At 34.9% G+C, this 22,516-nt stretch overlaps 1 protein-coding gene across 5 annotated transcripts in view; it reads left to right on the forward strand.

Moving 5' to 3' along the window:
• Positions 1–22,516, forward strand: part of krz (beta-arrestin protein kurtz) — a 371,699-nt gene that overhangs the window by 330,548 nt on the left and 18,635 nt on the right. For all 5 annotated transcript variants that reach the window (XM_090414201.1, XM_090414204.1, XM_090414203.1 and 2 more), the window contains 2 exons: positions 4,929–5,072; positions 10,920–11,006. In XM_090414201.1, coding sequence (XP_090270327.1) covers positions 4,929–5,072; positions 10,920–11,006 — 231 coding nt within the window. The remainder of the gene's footprint in view (positions 1–4,928; positions 5,073–10,919; positions 11,007–22,516) is intronic.

Genomic DNA, 22,516 nt, shown 5'->3' on the forward strand with positions numbered 1-22,516 from the left:
AAGGTATGGTTTTCTGAAACACTTTTTAGGTGAAAAGAGTTTTTAACAAAGAATGGAGAATGGTTTGTGACAGTGGCTAGTAGCTTAGCTAAATGTCTATCCAGTTTGTATGTGGGACTGTTTATACTAGACATAGTAGAGTGTAAGGGTGTACCTTGTTTGTGAATATTTGGTGCTCCGTATATCCTGGGTGTTTTAACATTTAAGGGCTTGAGTTTGTTGCTGTTTTTTTGTTTGCTCTTGCTGTTGCTGTGCCCAGGAAGTAACTTTTTTCAATAATTTGCACATCTTATTCTTTTGCAAGTTGGTGGAATCCAGGTCTATAATTTGATGTGTTGACTGATCTTGTAGAAGTGCGTGCGTTTTGCTTTTCTGTTCTGTTGAATTCATCACCATGGTTGCATCCCCTTTGTCTGCTTTGGATATGACAATGTGGTTATTATTGTGTAACTCTTTTAAAGCAATGATTTCCTTATGTGGGATATTATTTTTTGGTGACTTAGAATGGATTAGGATGTTGGCAACATCTAAACAAATGCAATTGGCTGTTGCTGGAGGTAGGTTGTATATTCCCCATTCAACGGAAGCCATTATTTTGACTTTTGGAACTTGCTTGTGAGTAATGGCGAAATTGTGTCCTTCACTTAGTAATAATATTTTGGTTTATAGATCAAGTGTTGATCAATTATATTAACTTAACCAACTAGTTTTGCCAAAATTCAACTTTTGGCGTCTTCAGGGCACTTACATATAGGCTGAAACAATCTCACAATTATGTGTAACTATAAAACTGACAAGAATAATTGTAAAAAACTGACTAGAATAATTACAAATAAAATAGTATCGAACGAGCGCAAAACACGTATCACGTGTACAAGATTAGTTAGCTGTTGCTAAGGAACTTTCTGTAGTTTGTATTAAAGTTCATTTCTTTTGTTTTTAAAAGATTGGATTAGGGTTTTCCATATCTCTGAGAGTATTAGGCCTTGATTTCTGTTAAGGTTGACAGTAGAACGGGTGACTGTGGCTGCTATTTTGAAAATTCCTGAATGGTAATCTTCCTCTAAGTAAGGGGAACAATTTTTGTCCCACTCGATGACATGGTTAGTTGTAGAGAAATGAGATGATAGGCCAAAGATGTCCTGTCTGTTGTTTTTGACATAGCCAATGTGCTCTTTTTGCCTGATTTCAAGGCTTCTCGAAGTCTGTCTGATGTAATTAGAGCCACACGAGCATGGAATATTATAAACTCCAGCATATTTATAGAAAGGGTGGTTGTCTTTTGGAAATCTTAGTAGTTTATGAACAGATTCTATTGGCTTAAATGTTACTCTTATTTTGTGTTGTTTGAGGAGGCTGACGAGCTTGTAGGAGATGCCACTTACAAACGGAATTGCAATAGTTTTTATATATTGAATATCTTCTTGTTCTTTGTGGTGGTGGTTCAGAGAAAAGGACTTTATTGACTAGTCTTCTTGGATAGCCATTCAAGTACAGATTGTTGGAAATTAATGTTAACTCATCTTGAAGGGTCTCATCTGTTGTGATGCGAATCGCTCTCTTCTTTAACATGTGTAGAATGCTGAGTTTATATGAGATGTGGTGAGAGGAGCTGAAATGTAGGTAGCGACCTGTATTGGTCGGTTTTCTGTATACACTGATAGATTTATACTGCCATCAATTTGTTTTTTTGATTAAGATGTCTAAAAACGTTAGTTGTTTTTCTCTTTCAAGTTCCAGAGTAAATTTAATAAAATGATGGAAGGAGTTGATCTTTTTGAGAAAATCATATAGGTCATCTTTATTGTTGTTCCACATGATGAAGATATCGTCCACATATCTGTACCAAATTTTAGGTTTGGGAATAATTTGGGATAGGATTTTATTTTCTAAGTCTTCCATAAAGAGATCAGCACATGAAGGTGAGAGTGGGATCCCCATCGCTAAGCCTGTTAATTGTTGGTAGATCTTATTTTTCCACGAAAAGTAGTTAGAATTTAGGCAGCGAGCAAACAATGAGATTATATCTTGTGGGAACAAGGTACTTAAGATGTCAATGACCTCCACTACAGGAACGTTTGTAATGAGAGAAGTGACATCTAGACTGGCTAGAAGATCATTTTCTGATATGTTGATGTTTTTTAGCTTTTCTACAAAATGTTCGGAGTTTTTAATGTAACTCTCTGAGTTGTGGATGTGTTGCTGTAAGAGTTTCAAGAGATGTTTTGACAATAAGTAGGTAGGAGAGTTTATTGCATCAACGATCGGGCGTAAAGGAATACCATCTTCATGCATTTTTGGAACGCCATAGAGTCTCAGAGTTAAATGATGCATGGATTTTAGTTTTTTAATCAAGTCTGTTGGCCAGTTGGATAAATTGTGTAGTAATTCATTGGTATCATGGTGGTTTTTTAATGTTTAAACTAGTTGGTTAAGTTAGTAAATTGATCAACACTTGATCTGTAAACCAAAATATTATTACTAATTCTCAGGATCAAGAAAATAAACCTTCGTTATAGTACTAGTGCCTTATTTGGTTAAGGTTAACGATGATATATTCACAACGACATGAATAGCACTATGTTGTTGGAGAATTTTAAATTTTCTCTGGTGCTGGTTTTTTTTAACTTTGACAACTTTAACAAATTCGTTTTTAGCTGTTGCATCGGAGATGCTGTCCAGGATATTCCACAGTTCGGTGTTTAAAATATCAAATAGTTTGTCATGTAGAGTGTTGAGGTTGAATTTATTTTTGATAGCTCCAGCCAAGTAGCATTTATCTCTTCCCATAGTAGTGCTAAACTCGCTTGTTTGTAAATGTGCTGGCTGAGTGAAACTTGTTTTTCATTTTCACACAGTTTGGTATTAAATTGGTGTCTCGGCACCTAACCTGTTCAGTTGCAGCACCAATTTTAACTTCCACTTACTGTATTGTCGTGTCTTGCATATGATACCGTCTCCATGAAGAATCGTCAAACGTGTGGAAAGGCTTATGTGTTCGTCATACCTGTTAATTAATTTCAGCGGTATAGATGAGAACACAGGCTTATAAGAAAATAACTACTTATTAAGTTGTTGCTGATATTTCGCTGGTATTCTATCTAGCATCTTTAGAGTACAAAAACAGTTTGTCACAGTACACGAGACTACAACAATCTAGTATAACAATGGGACTAGTTTGAACAGTTGTAACATACAACACAAAGACTAAAGGTCTAATTAGGCAACTGCTATGTTGAAAGGGACACACACACACACACACACACACACACACACACACACACGCACGCGCGCGCGGAGAGAGCAGGCATTAATTAGGTCTTAAGATGACTGTCTCCCAAATCTTTGGCAAATTTATGTGTTCTGATCTACTGTTAAAATTAATCAACATATACAACAAACACATAAGCCTTTCCACACATTTGAGGATTCTTCACGGAGAATACATCTGGCACTATTGCTATGGCAAGTCGGCTCTAGCAGACTATGCCTTGGATATCCCCTGCATACAGGATCAATTGGAAAAAAACAAAAGTACTGCACAGAACACAGAAGCTTTTATAGGTCAGAGAAATTGTTCTTGGAATCAACAGAAGCTTTGAAAACTCCAAACCGTAACAAGTATGACTGTATAAATTTGCCAAAGATTTGGGAGACAGTCATCTTAAGACCAATTTAATACCTGCTTTCTCTCACTGTTTTTTTTTTTTTTCCCTCCTCAACATAAATGATGCCTAATTAGGACTTTAGTCTTCGTGTTGTATATTACAATTGTTCAAACTAGTCTCATTGTTATACTGGATTCTTGTTGTCTCATGTACTGTGACAAACTGGTTTTGTGCTCTGAAGATGCTGGATAGAATATCAGCAATAAGTTAATAGTTATTTTCTTATAAGTCTGTGTTCTCATCTATACCATTAAAATTAATCAGCATAGATAAGGACGCTGACATTGTTAACATTCAAGAATGTACAAGCAGAGCTAATCTTAGATGTTTTGATCACTTAAGTGATCAAAACATCTAAGATTCAGAGAAAGATGGGTTGTCTAGGGAGATTGTTGCAGTTAAGTGCAACAGTATTAGAGACTAATTTAGCAGAAAATTGTTCATAGGAAGTTATTAATAATGTAATAGTTTCACATAATACTATCAATAGTATCTTGTACATTTCTTGAGAGTAATATCAGCAGTTTGATGATGATAATGATTACTTGTTTTATGCTTGTTTTTACAAGCATAAAAATATAAAATATGAATATAACAAAATATGGAATTAATAAAAAAAAAAAAAGTAGAAAAAAATCCTTAGCCCATCCACAGTATGAATGTATACTAAAGGTTTACAGAAACCTTTCGTAGATGGGCTCTCCATAAATATATATAGGCAGGCAGTTTTTTTTTTGTGTCGCTTTATGATACTAATAGTAACTCATTCTATCATTTCATTGATGCCTCAGAGTAACTGTCCATATTTGCTCCTGGTTGTATATGTTTGACAGCATATAAAATAGTTTTGCAGCTTTCATCTATGAAAAACTTAATCCAAAAATTTCTAAGTGAAAGGCCATCTTCAGTTTAGTCATCTTCTTTGGGAAGGTATCTTCTTTGCAAGTTGAAGTTGAAACAAATATTGAATGATATTTTGTTTTCACTGAAGTCTAAATAATTAAATTTTTCTGAAGTATTTCATACTACCTACGAATACATAAGCAACAAATATTATTTTATGTTGATTCATTGTTCAGGTACAATACATTGCATTGTTTCAGTATTTAGGAACATTGATGTATTTTATATTACTGCAGTTTAAGTGATGGTGTGATACTAATGGTGAACACAGCTGTTAAAACTTTATTGAAATGTTAAAAGGTAGACTGTAGAATTTATAGATACTTTTTCAAACTTTTCTTTCTTCATTCTTTTTAGAGATGGATGTCCTGTAGGACCAGGGTTCACTTTATCCAAAGTTTACTACCTTCGACCTCTTCTTGCCAATAATAAAGATAAACGAGGCTTGGCACTTGATGGCCAACTGAAACATGAAGATACAAATTTGGCTTCCTCTACAATGTAGGTTCAGGTATTTTTGTAAGAACTTTATTCACAAATGTATAAACATTGAATAATGTTTTTTTGATTGACATAATAAGAATCTCTTATTGTTTGAAAGTACATAACAATAAAAGACATGTACATATCCAATGAATCATATAGAAAACTAATTAGTGCTTTTGATTCTGTGTATTGTCTTCTCCTTTTGCATATGCTTGTTAGTTATAGTTGACATGTATAAGAGGGTTGGGAAAGCTAGAACCTTCTCTAATCTAGAGTATTGTACTAATATAGCGATACGTTATTTTACATACTTGTATGTGCATATACAGAGTAAGATATTTGGATAAAGTGTTTTCCAGTGAGAAATGCAAAATCAAGGAAACTAGAGATGGGAGGGTGTGGTGGCAAAGAGACAAGCATGTGTTTTTCCACTCCTGCGACAAATGAGTTGAAGTATGCAGAAATCATCACGAACAGCTTGAAAGGTTTTGAACCTGAAACCTTTTATTGGTACTGACATTATTGGATGAGCAGCAATATAAAGCAGGAACTGCAAAAATAAATAAATAAATAAATAAAATAATAATAAACATTGTGGAAGGAATATAAAGAAAAATGTGATCGCTCATGAGCAGTATAAACTATAGGCAAGAAGGATGATCAGAATGGTAAGGAGGGCTGAATTGGATTATGAGAAAAAATTAGCTAAGCAGGCCAAAAGAGATTTTTGCTATGTAGCAAGTATGAGAAAAAATTATTATGGAAGGATAACTTTACTCAGTGCTGATGGTAGGAAAATGACAAGCAGAAGAAATACTTGAGTTACTAGGTAACCATTTTTCAAGGGGTGTATCATCTGAGTGGAGACTTCACAGTTACAGATGTGACAGAAGCTGATGTCAGAATTGAGTAGACGAACTGGAGATGCTCAACATATTGAAAAATATCAATCTGAATACAGTAGTGGGATTGAATGGTGTGTTGGACCATGTACAAGAGAACTAGCAGTGCATCTGATGCTTCTGACCAGTTGTTTAATGTAAGTTTCTGCTCTGGTATTGTTCCAAGGGAAATGGAAAGAAGGTAAGATAGTTCCATTAAATAAAAGAGAGTCCAAAACAGAGATAGAAGATTATATTCCAGTAGGTATCTCAGGAGTGGTGATGTTATTGAAAAAATTGGTTAAAGATTGGGGAATGGATGGATAGGAATATAATACTCTGTGGTGGACAACATGATTTTAAAAGATATCCTGCTTTAGTAATTTATCCACATTTTATAATAGAGTGACACCAGAATTGGATATGGGGAAATAGTTGACATGATACTGCTGGACTTTGCAAAGCCATTTGATAGAATATTGCACAGAACTATTACATAAGTTGGAGTTGGATGGCAAATGGAGATGGATATGAAGCTGGGTGCATGGATAGGGGTGACTGACAAATGGGCACTGGAGAGTACTATATGTGGAGTGAAATCTAGGAGAGTGAGGGTGACAAGTGGAGCACCTGAAAACTCTGTACTAGGACCACTACTGTATAATTTGTATATTATTGATATAGGGAATGATTTGAGGGGGGGGGCAATATTCAGTTGTTTGCCAATAATTCAAAACTGGGGAGGGCAATAGTTGATAAAGATCATGGTTCTCAAAGGAAATACAAACAGGGAAGCTCTTGAGAAATAAGCATACCTTAATGGAGAAGGAATTGAGAAAGTCAGTAAGTTTGAGTACCTGGGATCCATTATTAATATGAAGAATTGCTGTTCAGAAGAAGATTAGGAATGGCTAAAACAACAGTCAGAGACTTTTCCTTTTTTTTCCAGCAGTGACTTATGGATGTGAGACTTGGAGCCTAAAGAAGTCAGATAAGAAAAGGATAGCTGCTTTTGAGATGTAGTGTTACAGAAGGCTGCAGAGGATATCAAATACTGAAAGGCGTACAAATGAATGGGTGTTAGAAAAGATCAGCAGAACTTTAAGGCTCCTTAAGGATATTGACAGAAGAAAGTTAAAATATTTTGGACACATAGAAAGGATGGAAAGGAATTTTTATATGGGCTTTTTCAATTGAAGGTGAATTAGCCTGTCTCATACCTAGGTAGCAGAATTTTTCTTCCAGAAACACTGAATCTTCATCCTGCATACAGGTCAGCCAAAGCACATATGCAATTTACAGACAAAAAATGCTATTAGTGAGCCTTATGCAAATTGCATTAGATTTAGGTGGTGTATTATGTAGTGTAGATGGTGGATTTTGTGGAGTGCCCTCTTGTGATGAGTCATTGGACTCCCTGGAGGTGTGAGCTTTCATAACAATTACACCAGACAATGTACAGCATACATTCTCCATACATTGTCTTCTTTTGCAGCTTCTGATTAATGATGCTACTTGCTTGTGCATTTTAATGCAACCTGATTCATCATCCTAACTCTAGGTATTTGATCTGCTACTCATTTCTTTAAATACCTCTTGATCATTTTCCAAGCATTACTAACATCCTTCTCTTGCTGTTTCTTAAACCACACTTTCAAGCTGCTGCCTGAGTTTACATATCACTAACTTTGTAGTTCCACCTATACCTCTTCAATTCATACATTATGGCTGCTTTCTAGATTAAGGCCAAATGATCACTCTCTCTGGTCAGAAGGTAAGTGTTACCTTGGTTATGGATAATTTCTCACATGTTCTCACCAGATTCAGTATTCTCAAACCCAGGGTCTCTTCTATTATGCTGTTTCAGGTAATTACCTATCAATAGCTGTACAAAACCATTTATTTTCCACCATTTGCCCTTTCTTCCTTCCAAACTATATCCTTAGAGTTAGTCCTAAATAATGATTGCTAAAACTGTGCAGACTGAGAGCTAATTTACTAATGCATCTCATATCCATATCTCCTTTTTGCTATCTTGGCCTCTAGCTATTTCACATCAGATGGTTCAAATGCACTGCCTCCCTCAACTCTCCCTTCCTGCTGAACTTCTACTTTTGCTGGTAGCAATTCTTCTGTTGTCATTAACAATACCTCTTCTCCAGTTCTGTTCTCTCTCTCTCTCTCTCTCTCTCTCCCTCCCTCCCTCTCTGGAAAAGGGGGGGGGGGTATCCTGTAAATTAAGGCATTTGTGAGACCAAGTCACACAAATGTCTATATGAGGTCACACTGAGAAAATGCAGTCTTCAAAATAAGTAATAGATGGAAGACAGGAGACATAATAGAAACATATGTTGATAAGGAGATCTTACATTATAGTCACATGAAATTTTATAACTTATGGTAGGGAGAACTTGTGGTCACCTTTAGAAATTAAGGGTGTGATTGGAAAGCATGTGACATCTGGATTCTTCTTGTGACATATAGCAAGTGAGTGGGATGAGCTGGCAAATCTTTTCAAAGAAAGATTTGAGAAGTATTTTATGTGATCTGAAAGAGATTCTACCTTAATGGTCTTTGACTTTGATGGAGCATGCATATTGATGATAATATCCTGGCTGGATGGAATGTAATTAAATTTATGATAACTTAGCAATGCACAAGTTAGTCATACTGAAATAATTGAAATGATAATAATTAAAAAAAAAAACCCTCAAACATATCTTTGTATCTGCTTCAATTATTTCAGTATTAATTAAATTTTCCATCTAGAAATTTGCTAAAATGCATTATCATTTTAACTTGGATTTCATTCAAATCATTTTTGATGCAAACTTTCACTTGAAATTCAAATTGATAGTAGTAATTCCATTCTGGTTTCTTAGAATTTAACGAAATTTGTTATATTGAAACTTTGCTGAAGTTGTTGTCTAGTTTTAATTATAACTGTTTGCAAAATTGGGCAAAATATTTTGCAGTGTTACAAAATTATGTTACATATGATAATAAATGAATTCTCTATAGTACATCAATCAAAAGTGGCTGTAAGTTCAGTTACTGTGATAATTATATCACGAATGCTGTGGGTGATGCTTTTCTTTTTTTTTTCTTTTTTTTTCGCGATTGTCAGATCATTTTTAAACTTCCTTTTTCTACAATACATCACACATCAGCATATTATCTTAATAATCAATGCAGATAACAAAATTCACTTCATGAAGAAAAAAATTAGAGAAATGTATTGTCTTTGTAATAGTATTTCAATTAATGTTCTATTTGTGCATTTCTATCTCTTTCTTCAGGTTTTTTGAAGTTGTACCAAGGTCTTGCCTTTACTGCTTACCCATTATTAAATTAAATGGGGAAAATTTATGAAAAACATTTGGTCTTTTGTTTAATTGCATGATGCCTTAACTAACAAGATTTTGGTTTTTATGTGTAATCTTTAAAGGTACCTGAAAATGCAAATATTTTGTACTGAAAATAACAATACATCATCTTCGTGTGCGTGCGTGTGTGTGTGGAAACAACAAGCAAATCAAAGGACAGGAATACAAGGTACATACAACAATCAGATTATCAATTGAATTTTTAAATACCTGTTGGTGTCTGATGCCTCCTTCACTATCTTTTTCCACCTTTCTTTGTCCAGTGCACAGTGTCGCAGTTTCTGTACACCCATTCCACACCAGTCCTTTATATCATCTATCCATTCTCTGTATGATCTATCTCGTCTGTTTAAACCATCCAAAATATCAAACATAAATGTCTTTATCTTCCAGTCCTCACTCATTCTGCAGATGCATCCAAATAATTGCAGCATCCATTTTATAATCTTCTGCATTAGATTCTCTTTTGGTTGTATCTTCCGATAGAGCTCTTCATTTGTAATTTTCTGTACCCATTCTATTCTTAGAATCTTCCTGTAACAAGTCCTTTCAAATGCTAAAATTCTTTTTCTTGATTCTTTATTTATTACCCATGTTTCAGATCCATCCAGTACACCGCTAAGGATGCATGTTTCCGGCACTTTTCGTTTTGTTTGCAAGCTGATCACTTTACTTTTCCAGATGTTATCCATGGCCTTCAGATTTGTTCTTCCCTTTGCAATCCTGATCTTTATTTCTTTTTTGCAGTCCAAATCATGCGTGATTTTACTTCCCAAATATGTGAATTGTTCTATATTTTCTATATCAATTCCATCCACTTGTATCTTTTGTTTCATGTTCTTCTCACAAAATACCATTGTCTTTGTTTTTTCTAAGTTCAGGTTATCACATGCCAGAAATTAATATTAAAATTATTTTTGATATTTACATAAGATGAGAATCTCCCAAACTTTTGGGGGAGAGGGACAGTCATTCAGATTCAGGTTAGGCTGATCATTCAGAGGAAGTTGTGAAGCCTTTTTACATCAGCCTAACCTGAATCGAAGTGATTGTTTCTCTCTCTTGCCCAAAAGTTTTGGAGATTCTTATATAAATATCAAAAATAACATTAATATTTTTCCATTTCCTGTTCTTTGATTTGCTTGTTGTTTCTGCACACTGATGTACTGCTATTTTCAGTACAAAATATTTCTACTTTCATTAAAGTTTATTATATGGTTATCTTTTTTTTTTTTTTTTTACCATCATGCTATACCATTGTAATGTATGCTGAGGTTTTTTGTCAAGTTTAGAATACGTTTTTTTCTGAGATTTCCACAGACTGCCTGATATTTCTTGCTCTTTTGGTAACCAGGAAGTTGCTTCCAAATATATATGTATATCACTATGCAGAACATGATGATTGGACATTAGATTGGACTAGTCAGTTCTCTGAATTCTTTGTATGTTATAATAGAGATCTTCTTGTACTTATTTAATTGGACATAAAAGTAATCCATGTTTGAAAGTCTTTTTTTTTTAACACACTGCTAGCATATATATTCATTCCAGGAAGAATTATTTGTGTTTTATGTAGTTTTTAACTTTTTTCTTAGAATTACAGACCCTGCTCAGAAAGAAAATTTAGGCATTATTGTTCAGTACAAAGTCAAAGTGAAGCTTTGTCTTGGTCCTTTAGGAGGGTAAGTGTACCATTTATCAAATATGGCTTTAATTACTTATTTCTATGTATTAAACATGCAAAAAGAAAAGTCTGGAATTGTTGTTGGTCAATTTTTGAATGAAAATGGAATTGATTTGCATTAGGGTATTATGTCCAAAAAAAAAAAAAAAAAACATTGGAACAATTTATCTGTAGAAAAGAATGTTCAATCAAACATATAACTGTATTGCTCCCTTCTATGAGAGATTGGTGAACTGAATAAATTTCATTTTAGCAGTAATAGAAGATAAAGCAGTCAGTTGATGTGCAGCAGTTTAAAAAAAAACCTATTCACAGGGCTTGACAAATTTTCTTGTTCATTCACCCATTATGAGTAGAATTTGTTAGCTGGCAAATGCAGACTGGATAAAACAGAATAGTTTTTATTCAATAAAAAAAAAAAAGGTACAGCACTATTAATCATCATGTATAACTACCGTTGACTTATTGGGACAAATCAAAAATTGGGGGGGGGGTATTTTGCATGGTGAGTAGATTTTGCATAATTTATTAAATCCAGCCCTAATTCCTAACCTATTAGAATTAAGAGAGGACTTTTTGTGTGTATTGTATAATGCAGTATGGTTTTTTAAGTTTTGCTGTTTTTTAATGACTGATGTGGTGTTTTGGTACAAATTTATTGTCTCTGTCTTATATATAACTGCTTGTATCTATCATGGCAGTCACCAGATCTAACACATTGTTGCCCAGCCCATCACCATATAAAGACTATGTTATTCATAGCATAGTCAACATTTCATACTATGCTACACATGTGGCATGTACACATCCCATAGATTAAAAATGTGGCAGATGAGGTAAGGGAATGCAGATGTGTGCATTAAATGTAGACAGTGTAAATTGCTAGGTGACATAAGTGTTTTGATATTAGGCTTCAGAAGTAGCAGAGATTGTTTTGGAAACAGGTGCTGACTTGTAGATACCAAGAAAAAGGTGAAGAAAACATGAAAAATGTTTCAATAGATTTCACCTTGGGTAGCGTGGCAGATGCTTTGTCTGAGTCATAATTGTGCAAGTGAATATCGGGTGAAAGCAGGATGTGTGGATGGAGAGAGAGAAATAGAACAGTTGAGAATGGAGATAGAAGGCATGAATACAAAGTTGAGAAGGGTGAATGAAGAGATTAAGAGACTATAGAGGTTAACTAGTGCAGGAGAGAAGGCAAGAGAATGAAAGACACAGGGAAAGAGAGTAAATTTGAGAAAATCAAGAGACTGTGGGAGCAAGGAATAGAGAAATAAGAGGAGGGAGTGAAAGTGGGAGAGAAAGGAGACAGAGATTGGAAGCAAAAAAGGTCACAAATGTCAGTGAGAGAAGAATGAATGAAGTTGTTTGTGCATCATATATGTTATATGGTGCATCATATATGTAGATTCGACCATTCAGAATGTGCAGAGTCAAATGCCAGAGGAGTGCCTGCCAGGAGGAACAGTAGAGAGTGTGGTGATAATGGCAATGAAGTGAGGTGAAAATGTAGAAAAGATGATAGTGACGGTTGGCAAGTCCTGAGAGGTAGCAGGAATCATGTAGTAAAAAATTTGAGATTGATATTAGAGATAGTGTAGCAGAAATGTGTCAAAAAAAAGATGCTATGTATGTTATCTCGATATGATATGTATAGTGGAGGAGAAGAGCAGTGATATTGAAACTTTTTCCACTTGGTTGTACTATAAATTAAAGATGTCAAGAAATTATATTCTTGGTTTAATCCTTTATCCAAGTGTATGCAAACAAAGTTTGCACTTGAAGTAATTTCAGAACTGGGCAACTCATATATAGAGGCTAATGACTTCACATCACTTGCCTTAGTATCCCATAATGCAAAGCACATATCCTTACTAACACGTATAATGTTATGCATTATGAGAAGGGTCTACCCAGACCATTTCAACCTATATTGAAGTCTCATCAGTGGGAGCCAGACTCAGAAGATACTAAGGTAGAAGTATGAACTTACTTCAACCTTGGTTTCGCTTCTGGGTCTGGGGATGGAGAATAGGCTTGGAGAGGGTGCAGAAATGGTACCAAAAGTAATATCACGACTGAACATCCAAAAGGGTGGTAAAAGTGCAAATAGTGGATGAGTTTAAATAGGGTATATGATAAACTTTGTGTTGTTTATCATTGACTTCTCATGATGAGTCTTATGACTCCATGGAGGTTGGGAAAATTATAATATTTTCCCAACCTCCCAACAATATATATATATATATATATATATATATATTTTTTGTTGGGGATCTAAATAGCAGAGTAAGAAATGATTGGCAGACATACAAAAACATTTTGAGAAAATTTGAAGACAAGAGCAAAGCTAATAATAATAGCAAATACCTGTTGGATTTCTGCTCAGAACATGGACTAGTTATTACTAACACAATCTTCCAACATAAAAGTGTGCACAAATTCACATGGAGAGAAGAGGCAAGGAATAAGAAAAGTCTCATTGACTATGTTATTGTTGATAGTGATGTTTTCTCCCTTGTGCAAGACAGCAGAGTGTTCGGAGGATTTGAAATTGGAAGTGATCACCATTTAGTCTTGAGCAAGATAAAATTGAATTTCATATTGAAAAGAAGAAGAAGAACATGTAAGTTTTAAAAGTCAATAAAAGAGTTTGAGAACAGGAACCAGACCTTGGAGATTCGGTGGCAAGCCCTGAAGAAAACACTGTTTGATTCAGCCAGAGAAGCATGTGGTAAGGTTTCTATCCTTGAGGTTGTCAAGGATAGAAAAATCAGAACTCCATGGTGGACACAGGAAGTTATAGGCAGTGAAGGAAAAGAAGGAAGCATATCAAAAGTTCCTGGCAAATAATTCAGCTTGTATTGTAATAAAACTGAATGTGAGAATTACTGAGTGTTCCTGGTAAGGTATATGCGAGTATACTTGAGAAACAGTTTAGAAGGATTGTGGAAGAGAAGCTCGGTGAAGACAAGCTGGATTCAGGCCAAATTGAGGCTGTCAGGATCAGATTTTCACTTTACAACAGATAGTTGAGAAATCATGGGAATATAACAAAGATTTGTATTTACGTTTTGTAGGTCTGGAAAAGGCATATGACAAGGTGCCAAGAGAGAAGCTATTCAAAACACTACTGTTATATGATGTCAATGGGGCATTATATCAAGCAATTCTTAGTCTTTATTTGAGTTGTTAGTCAGCAGTTAGAATTGAAGGAAGTACAGGAAGGTGGTTTAATGTTAAATCTGGTGTCAGACAAGGATGTTCATTATCTCCTCTCTTATTCATTATCTATATGGATCACATTATGAAGGAAAGTGGTATTAAACCTGATATCAAAATTGGAGATGTTAATGTCAGCTCTTTGCTTTATGTGGATGATGTTATACTTCTAAATAAATCCGTTACAAGTCTGCAAGATTCCCTGACTAAATTGAATAACTGTTGTAATAGATATGGTATGAAGTTCATCATCAAAAAGACGAAGATAGTGAAAATAGGCAGAAACATTGAAAATATCAACTTCATTGTGAATGAAGAACCTATAGAACAAGTAAAACATTTCAGCTACTTAGGCATGATTGTTAATGAAGATGGTAAATTAAATATAGAAATAAACAATAAGATCAACAAAGCTGGTATGGTAGGTTGGAAGTCAACTGAATAAATTTATATGGAATAAGAGAGAAATTAGTCAAACACTAAATTAGCTGAATACAAGACAGTGTTCAAACCAGTTTTAACTTATGGATCTTAGAGCTGGGTTAGAAGTAAAACACTTGACCAAAAGACTAGAGACCGCAGATATGAGAATCCTGAGAAAGATTAAGGGCATGAACAGATGGCATCAATGGCAATATCATATTAAACATGAGGATATTAGGAAAGAACTTGACATTGTCAGTATCCAGGAATGTATTAGCAGAGCTAATCTCAGGTAGTATGGTCACTTAAACAGAATGGGAGAGGAAAGATTAGCAAAACAAGTGTTCTCTGCCAGGTTGGCAGGAAAAAGACAGGAAGACCAAGATATAGGTGGATTGATACAGTAAAAAGTGCCTTAGAAGACAGAAATATAAGATCTGATAATATTTGAGTCTTGACAGTTAACAGACTGATTTGGAGGAAAATTATGGATAGGAGGTTAGTAATGATGTAAATTTTTCATGTAGTACTATCATATTCTGTACACCCCTTGAGGTTATATACCAAGAATTTGTTGATGATGATATATATATATATTAAAGTTTATGAAAGGAGAAATGTCTTAAGAGCAGGAAAGAGACTAGTAGATATTCTTAAGTTTATCTTCAGACCATTACATGCAATTTACAGACCAAAAATACTGTTGTTGGTGATGGGCAATAGATGTCATTGATGGTTTTAGTGGAGAAGAAGGTGAGATGTATTTAGTGAAATAGAATAGTGTGCCCTCCCACGATGAGTCCTTGGATTACCTGGATATGTCACGTAATAATAATAAATTATTGTCTATATTTATATTTAATAATAAGTTGGAAGGAAATTGTGCCTAAAACGCTGAAATGTTTGACTTATTCTTAGGATCTTCCATTCAGGAGGCAGTTGATGTTTTCAGCATTCCTTCCTATTTTCAGTCTTTATATTCTTGATTTTAAATAACATTGAATGTAACCTCCTTAAATATAGACTTGTATTGCTGTATAATATCCTGTTTTCAATAACTTTTCTCTTGGCACCTTGTCGTATGCTTTTTCAGATGAATGAAACTTGAATACAGAACCTTATTATGTGTGGGCGGGTGTAGGTTGTGTTTTATGCGACTCTTACCAGTGATGGGTTCTTCGTGAACCTATAGTATGTTAATATGTCTATTTTTGTTATTAATTTTATATACTTTATTTTTACATGATCCATAAATCCTACTCTAGAGACTAAACATGGAGCATTTTCAAACCACTTCAGGCCTTCAGTAGCTGGGGCAGTGTTCTCCTACCCAAAGCCAGTTTGCTGGAGAGCTGGTACATTAACTGTGTTAATCACTCAGCCAAGCAGACTGGCAAATTCTCATGTTTTCCAGTCATGTAGCTTGATTTCTGAATATTTGCTAGTCTGTTTTTTACTAATCAGTGAAAATCTGATTCTAACAACTCTCCAAGTTTCTTTTTCACAATTTTTCCTTAGCCTCTTCTCAAGTACACTTGTATAAATCTTACTTGGAACACTGTAGGGAAATTTCTCTCTTTCTCACATTAATGTACTTACCTTTTTATAGATGGGTTACTTTGAGATCTTCTAGCTGCCATTTGAATTATAGAGTAGCTCCCATTTTTAAAAAAAAATTATACCTCTATTATATTTGAACATTTCTGGTTGAATATCCTATTTCAGCTCTTCCAAAATTTCATATTTTTTGATGCCTCTTAAATATTTTCTATGACCATTCTGTATTGTACTACAGACATCTAGAATATCTTTTTGTTTTGTTTTCATGTTACTTATCTCTGATTACATTTACAGTACTCTTATCCATATCTAAGTTATTTTTTTAATAGCCTCCAGAACATTTTGCCACATTCTGAAATAATTGTAAATGTGTTCTGGAAGAAACTATCCAGTATCAGTTGATTTCACTACATTCTATGATATAACAATTGGTTAGGGCTCGCATTCAAAAATGGATTGACAGTGAATCTCTACTTTGCAATGAACAGCATAGGTTTAATAAGGGAAGATCATGTTTTAGCAGCTTGCTCACATTCTATGTTATATTGTATCTTACCAATGGGGAATGGATACAGCATGGAAGACTGTTGCATAAATTGGAGAATATGGGTTTGGATTATAAAATATCAACATGGATAAGAGGATGGCTGACTGACAGATATCAAAGTGGTGTACAGAGGATGTGTGTCTGCAAGATTTAAGGTAACCATTGGTGTTCAGTTTTTGTCCTGACGTACAAAATTTGTGCCAATTTTAAAACAGTGTGCATGACAGATAACACCATCTATGGGGAGGTTAGTGTACCAGTTTCAACTCTCTACCTGTGTCATTCAGTTGTAGGCACTCGCTTGACTAACACATGCCATGTTAAATGGCTGTAATGCTAAAAATTGAGTACCGTGCTATGATAAAGTTTTTCACCAAAGAAGGGCTTTCTCCAAGTGCTATCAAACCGCGATTTGATGTTTTTATGGAGAAGCTTCTCCTTCATATTCCACCATGAAGGAATGGGCTAAACAGTTTCGCCTAGGAAGAGGGAGCATCGAGATGATCCTCATGGTGTGGAAGTGATGACTGAGGAAATTAAATGTCCCTATTGTTGAGGAGGAACTGCTCATTGACAGACAGTTGAAGCTCAAAGAAATCTCAGCAAGGTTGGGTTTTCTATAACCATCTTTTACATCATTCATGAGAAGGCCAGTACAAGGTGGGCACCCCAACTCCTCTCTTCAATTCATCGTGTGACCTGTTCCCACAAGTTTTAGAGCTTTGCCAAGGGATTCAGGTGTGCTGAAATCCATTGTCATCAGGGAGGAAACGATGGTTCATTATTATGCTCCTCTTTCCAAAAGGGAATCCATGGAGTGATGCAAACCAGTTGAAGCACCACTGAGAAAAGCCAAGGTCATTTAGCCTACCAAAAAGATCACACCAACAATCTTTTGGGATTGCCAGGGAATTCTCTTGATTAACTTCAAGGAAAGGAATACCACCATGAATGCAGAATATTATGCTTCAATCTTGCACAAATTACACGATGCCATAAAGAAGGAGAGACAGGGAATGCTGAGTCATGGTGTTTGCCTGCTTCACAATGCTCCAGTCCATATGGCTATTGTTGCAAAGACTGCAGTGAAGTACTACTGTGGCTTCCAGGAGATTAAACACCCACCCTACAGCCCAGATCTAGCACTCAGTGGCTACTGTTATATTTTGTTTCTCTTTTATTATTACAACTCTGCTTCATCTTTTTTGCTCTTTACTTAAACTTTGTGAAATGTTGTAAACAGTCGACTGCTTTAACTATCAACTGCAACCATTTATTTATTTCTATTATATCTTATGCTCTCACACTCTATAGTCTAACAAATTTATTTGTTTTTCTTCTGCACCAGTTAGACCATGTATTGAGCGCAAGATATTGACTAAAGACAAAGCAGATATTGTTTTTATTCCCTGCTTGTTAATCTTTACCTATAATTAGTCGCTTGATTATTGATCATGTAATCTTATGCAGGTTCAAAATTTTTCAGGATACTGCCTTGACAGAATCAGGCCAATGTGTTTTTCACAAACCATTTAATTAAATCAAAAAACGATTATTTACACAGTCTGATCCACATTAACACATATATACAATTTCATTATAATTCTTTGATAATTTCAATTCTTCCTAGTTCAGACTTAGTTCTGCATTTCTTCCCTTAAAGCTAAATCACGATCTAGAATATCCTGCTAAATACACGAACTGAAAATAAAGCATACCTTGAGTAACCTTTCTAGTACAGTACTCTTCTTACTCTTACAATAATTACTTATACACAGTTGAGATTAAGACCCACCTTGAGTGAGCTTACACAATCTTATTGTACCCATAAACAGATACACTTGATATACATTCTTACTCTGAAATATCACATATCTAAGTATTTACAATTCTCGTTCAGCACTGCCTTTTACATGAATCTTTCATCCACATGAAAGTGCTCTTTTTTTTTTTCCTTTCTTTTTACTGGCTCATTCTTGATCTCTCGACAAATTTCTTCTTTCTCCGAATTGTTGATTATTCTATGCCCTCTAGGACCCTTAACATGGTGGCAATGTGCAGCTCTTTCATAGAGATGTTCCGACAAACGACATAATACTTCTCGTGGCAGTGGATCCAGGTAGAAGATTGAGAAACCTAAGACCTATGACGCTTCTCTTTCAATTACCGACAATGGACCTCAAGTGGCGGCAGACCCAACTAAGAGAAGATTGAGAAACCTGACCAACAACGCTTCTCTTTCAATTACCAACAATGGACCTCACATGGCAGTGGATCCAGGTAAGAGAAGATTGAGAACCCTAAGATCTGCGACGCTTCTCTTTCGATTTCCAACAATGGACTTCAAGTGGTGGCTGACCCAGGTAAGAGAAGATTGAGAACCCTAAGACAAAATCCTTCTCGATGATTCAGCTTATAAATGCTCGGATTTCCATTGTATGCATCGTGAGTCTCTCGAAACTTCCATATATGGTCATGTATTGACATCCGAACATGAATTTGAAATTGCTGTATATGGACATGGGTTAACAGCGTTACATAATGACGTCGTGTACCACATTATTTTAACAAAGGTCCGTGGTTAAGTTATTACAAATACAAGATTATTACAAATAAAATTGGCATTTCTATAAGTGCAATCTTCCTAGAAAAACATGCAAAAGCAAACATGATAAGTTACTTATCATGAGTAATTTTACACTACTACCTCTTCTCGAAACCGAAGAAAGTCCTTCGAGGAAGAAAATTTGCAGATGACATTGAGATGAAAGATGCAGTTTAGGCCATTTTGCAGACAAAAGTACAGACTATTTTTTCAAGGGCATAGAAATGTTAATTCAAATATGTGAAAAGTGTATTGAAGCAAAGGAAGATCATGTTGAAAAGTGACATGGTTATTCTCTTACTATCATTCCTAAAAGTTAGGCTAGAAACTTATGGAACCACCCTCATACAGGCAACAAAGGAATGTCTGATCAGAAAAGAATCTCCCTTCTTTATCCCAGAAGGATTTGGAATAGTTGGTAGGCTCCCCAAAATCTATGAAAAAAAAAAAAAAAAATCAGTTCAGGAGACCTTCTCAATGTAACAACCTTCAAAAAACAATCAGTGCAATTCTTTTGTGGAGTTAGGGGAATACCTGTTTTGGTGACATTCTTCCCATCCTCCTCCCCCCCCCCCCCCCCCCAAAAAAAAAAAACTGAATTTTTCATGAGGAGTAATATGTGAGTTTAGACCTCTTTGACATACCTGATGAGACATTTGCTCTGAATTAAATGGTTAAGGAGTGACATCCATAAGAATTCTCATACGTAAGGATGATATTTTAGTGCTGACCAGAAATATCATCCTTACTTTTAACATCCTTAAATCTCCAACATTAATGAAAGCAGGGCATCTCAATTACCCTGTTAGGCTCTATATCCCGATCCCTCTGTACTGCTTCAAATGGCACAAATACATACAGCCATGCTTAGGCTACTTGTCATGGATCTGCCCATTGTGGCAGGAAAGAGTACAAGATTAAGTCTTCAAGTGCAAAACACCTAAATGTGTTAATTGTGAGAGAGAGCATCCAGCCTATTCCCAGGCATGCTGAAGGTGAAAAGGAGACTCAAAATTCAAGATCTAGCAGAACATACAGCAAAGAGGATGTGTCGATGGGGATAATGAAACTAAGATTTATTTGTAATCTCCATAGGTTAAATTGGGGGAGGGGGAGAGTGAATATGTCCTCACTCATGAAAATATGTCCAAAAAAAAAATGGTTCCACTATATCTAAACCCACTAGTTTTAAAAATAATGAATCATATATCTCAAAGAAGTTTGCATTAAAACTTTAAATTCAAATAGCTTGAACCATGTCAGAACTCTCCACTAAATTTCAGAAGCACTTTATATTTACAATTTATATTTTAAATTGTAACAGTCCTTGGCAATTATTTCCACACCTAGTTGCTTATCTATATATGTTATTTATTTATGTTTTATTTAATTATGTTTGTGTCACAACTTGTCTTCTTGATGTTTTCCCCTCCCCATCTACAACTAAAAATAACAAATATAGAATTGAATTTCACCAAATTAACTACTTCCCAACTGAAACAATTTCATCATCAAACTTTTTTATTATTATTATTGAAAATTTAAAATGGCCATGTCTACTCCCTATGAGAGAATAAAAAAAGACATTACCAGTTTTTTTGTTTGTTTTTTAATTTCATACTTCTTGTTTCTACTGTATGTATATCGAATTTGTATAATTTAATGTATTTAAATAATTAAAGTTTCCCATATTTGTAATTTATCATAACACAAATGTTAAATAAAACCTTCATAATTATTCATGTTTGAATGAAATATTATTGTAACTTCCTCCAAATTGCTTTTTTATTGAGAGGGCATACATCTGTGTTACTAAAATTTTAAAAGAGATTTATCCAAGTAATGAATGTTTGAACACTGCTAGATCAGTTAATCTGAATTTAATTGAAAGCATCCATTAGCGGTACTCTCCTGCAACATGAGAACTTAATATCACTTTTCTATGATGTGGTAAAAGTATATGAGACAGCTTGGAGGTTTGACATGTTAAAAGACCGACATAACTTTATTTACTGGAAACCTCATATTTTATTAAAAACTTAATATCTAATCAAAATTTCCCTGTCCAAGTGGGATCAGTTTTCTCCTGATTCTTTCTTCAAGAGGAGTGACTATTTGCTGTCAGAGTTAACTTGATAACAAAACATCTGCTTTCAATTTAAATAATGTCCTAAAAATTAAAGATGCCAAGAAATTATATTCTTGGTTTCACCCTTTATCCAAGTATAAGCAAACAAAGTTTGCATGTGAAGTATCTTCACGACTGCACTACTTGTATATAGAGACTAATGACGTGACCTCTAATAACGAAAGAATTCCTTAGGATCTTCTTTGAATCTCAGGGCCAATCTCTTCTCATATTCCAGTTTTGCCTTTCTTACCACACTAGCCACTCTCCTGGCCTGAGTCTTATTTTCTTCACATCTGTTCTCCCCCCCTTCCCCTCTCCTTATATCTCTTCCATAACCTCTTTTTTACTTGCATTTCTCATTTGATATTCTTTGTCATCTACTTTACATCAAATTGTGTTCTCTTCTTCACTCATAGTATACAACTTACTATTCATCATCATCATGAAATTCCTGACATGTACCCTCAAGGGCATACAGGATATTATGATAGTACTACATGAAGAATTTATATCATTACTACTTCCTATCAACAATTTTCCTCCAAATCAATCTGTTATCTGTCATGACTCCAACATTATCAGATCTTATATTTCTGTCTTTTAAGGCACTTTTTACTGTATCAATCCACCTATATCTTGGTCTTTTTCCTGCCAACCTGGCAGAGAACACTTGTTTTGCTAATCTTTCCTATCCCATTCTGTCTAAGTGACCATATCACCTAAGATTACCTCTGCTAACACATTCCTGGATGCTAACAATGCTTCTCTTTATGCAGATTAGTGAAACATTTTCTACTCTTCTATCTGTCTGCCAGCAGCTCTTTCAGATACTCAAAGCAGAATATTCTGATTTTGTATCTGTCTATACAGACATTTCAAAATCAGTCTCTGTGGAGTCTACAACTGTCTTCCCCAAGACAGCATAACATTTAATTATATCCAAACAGAATATATCAGCTATGGTACTGAGCTGTGTGCATTAGAGCTTGCATTATTTATACCAATTCAAGAAGCCTT

This window comes from Typopeltis vanoorti, chromosome 24, assembly GCF_054136105.1.
Source record: "Typopeltis vanoorti isolate ZY-2024b chromosome 24, IOZ_Tvanoo_1.0, whole genome shotgun sequence".
NCBI classification, from domain to species: Eukaryota; Metazoa; Arthropoda; class Arachnida; order Uropygi; family Thelyphonidae; genus Typopeltis; species Typopeltis vanoorti.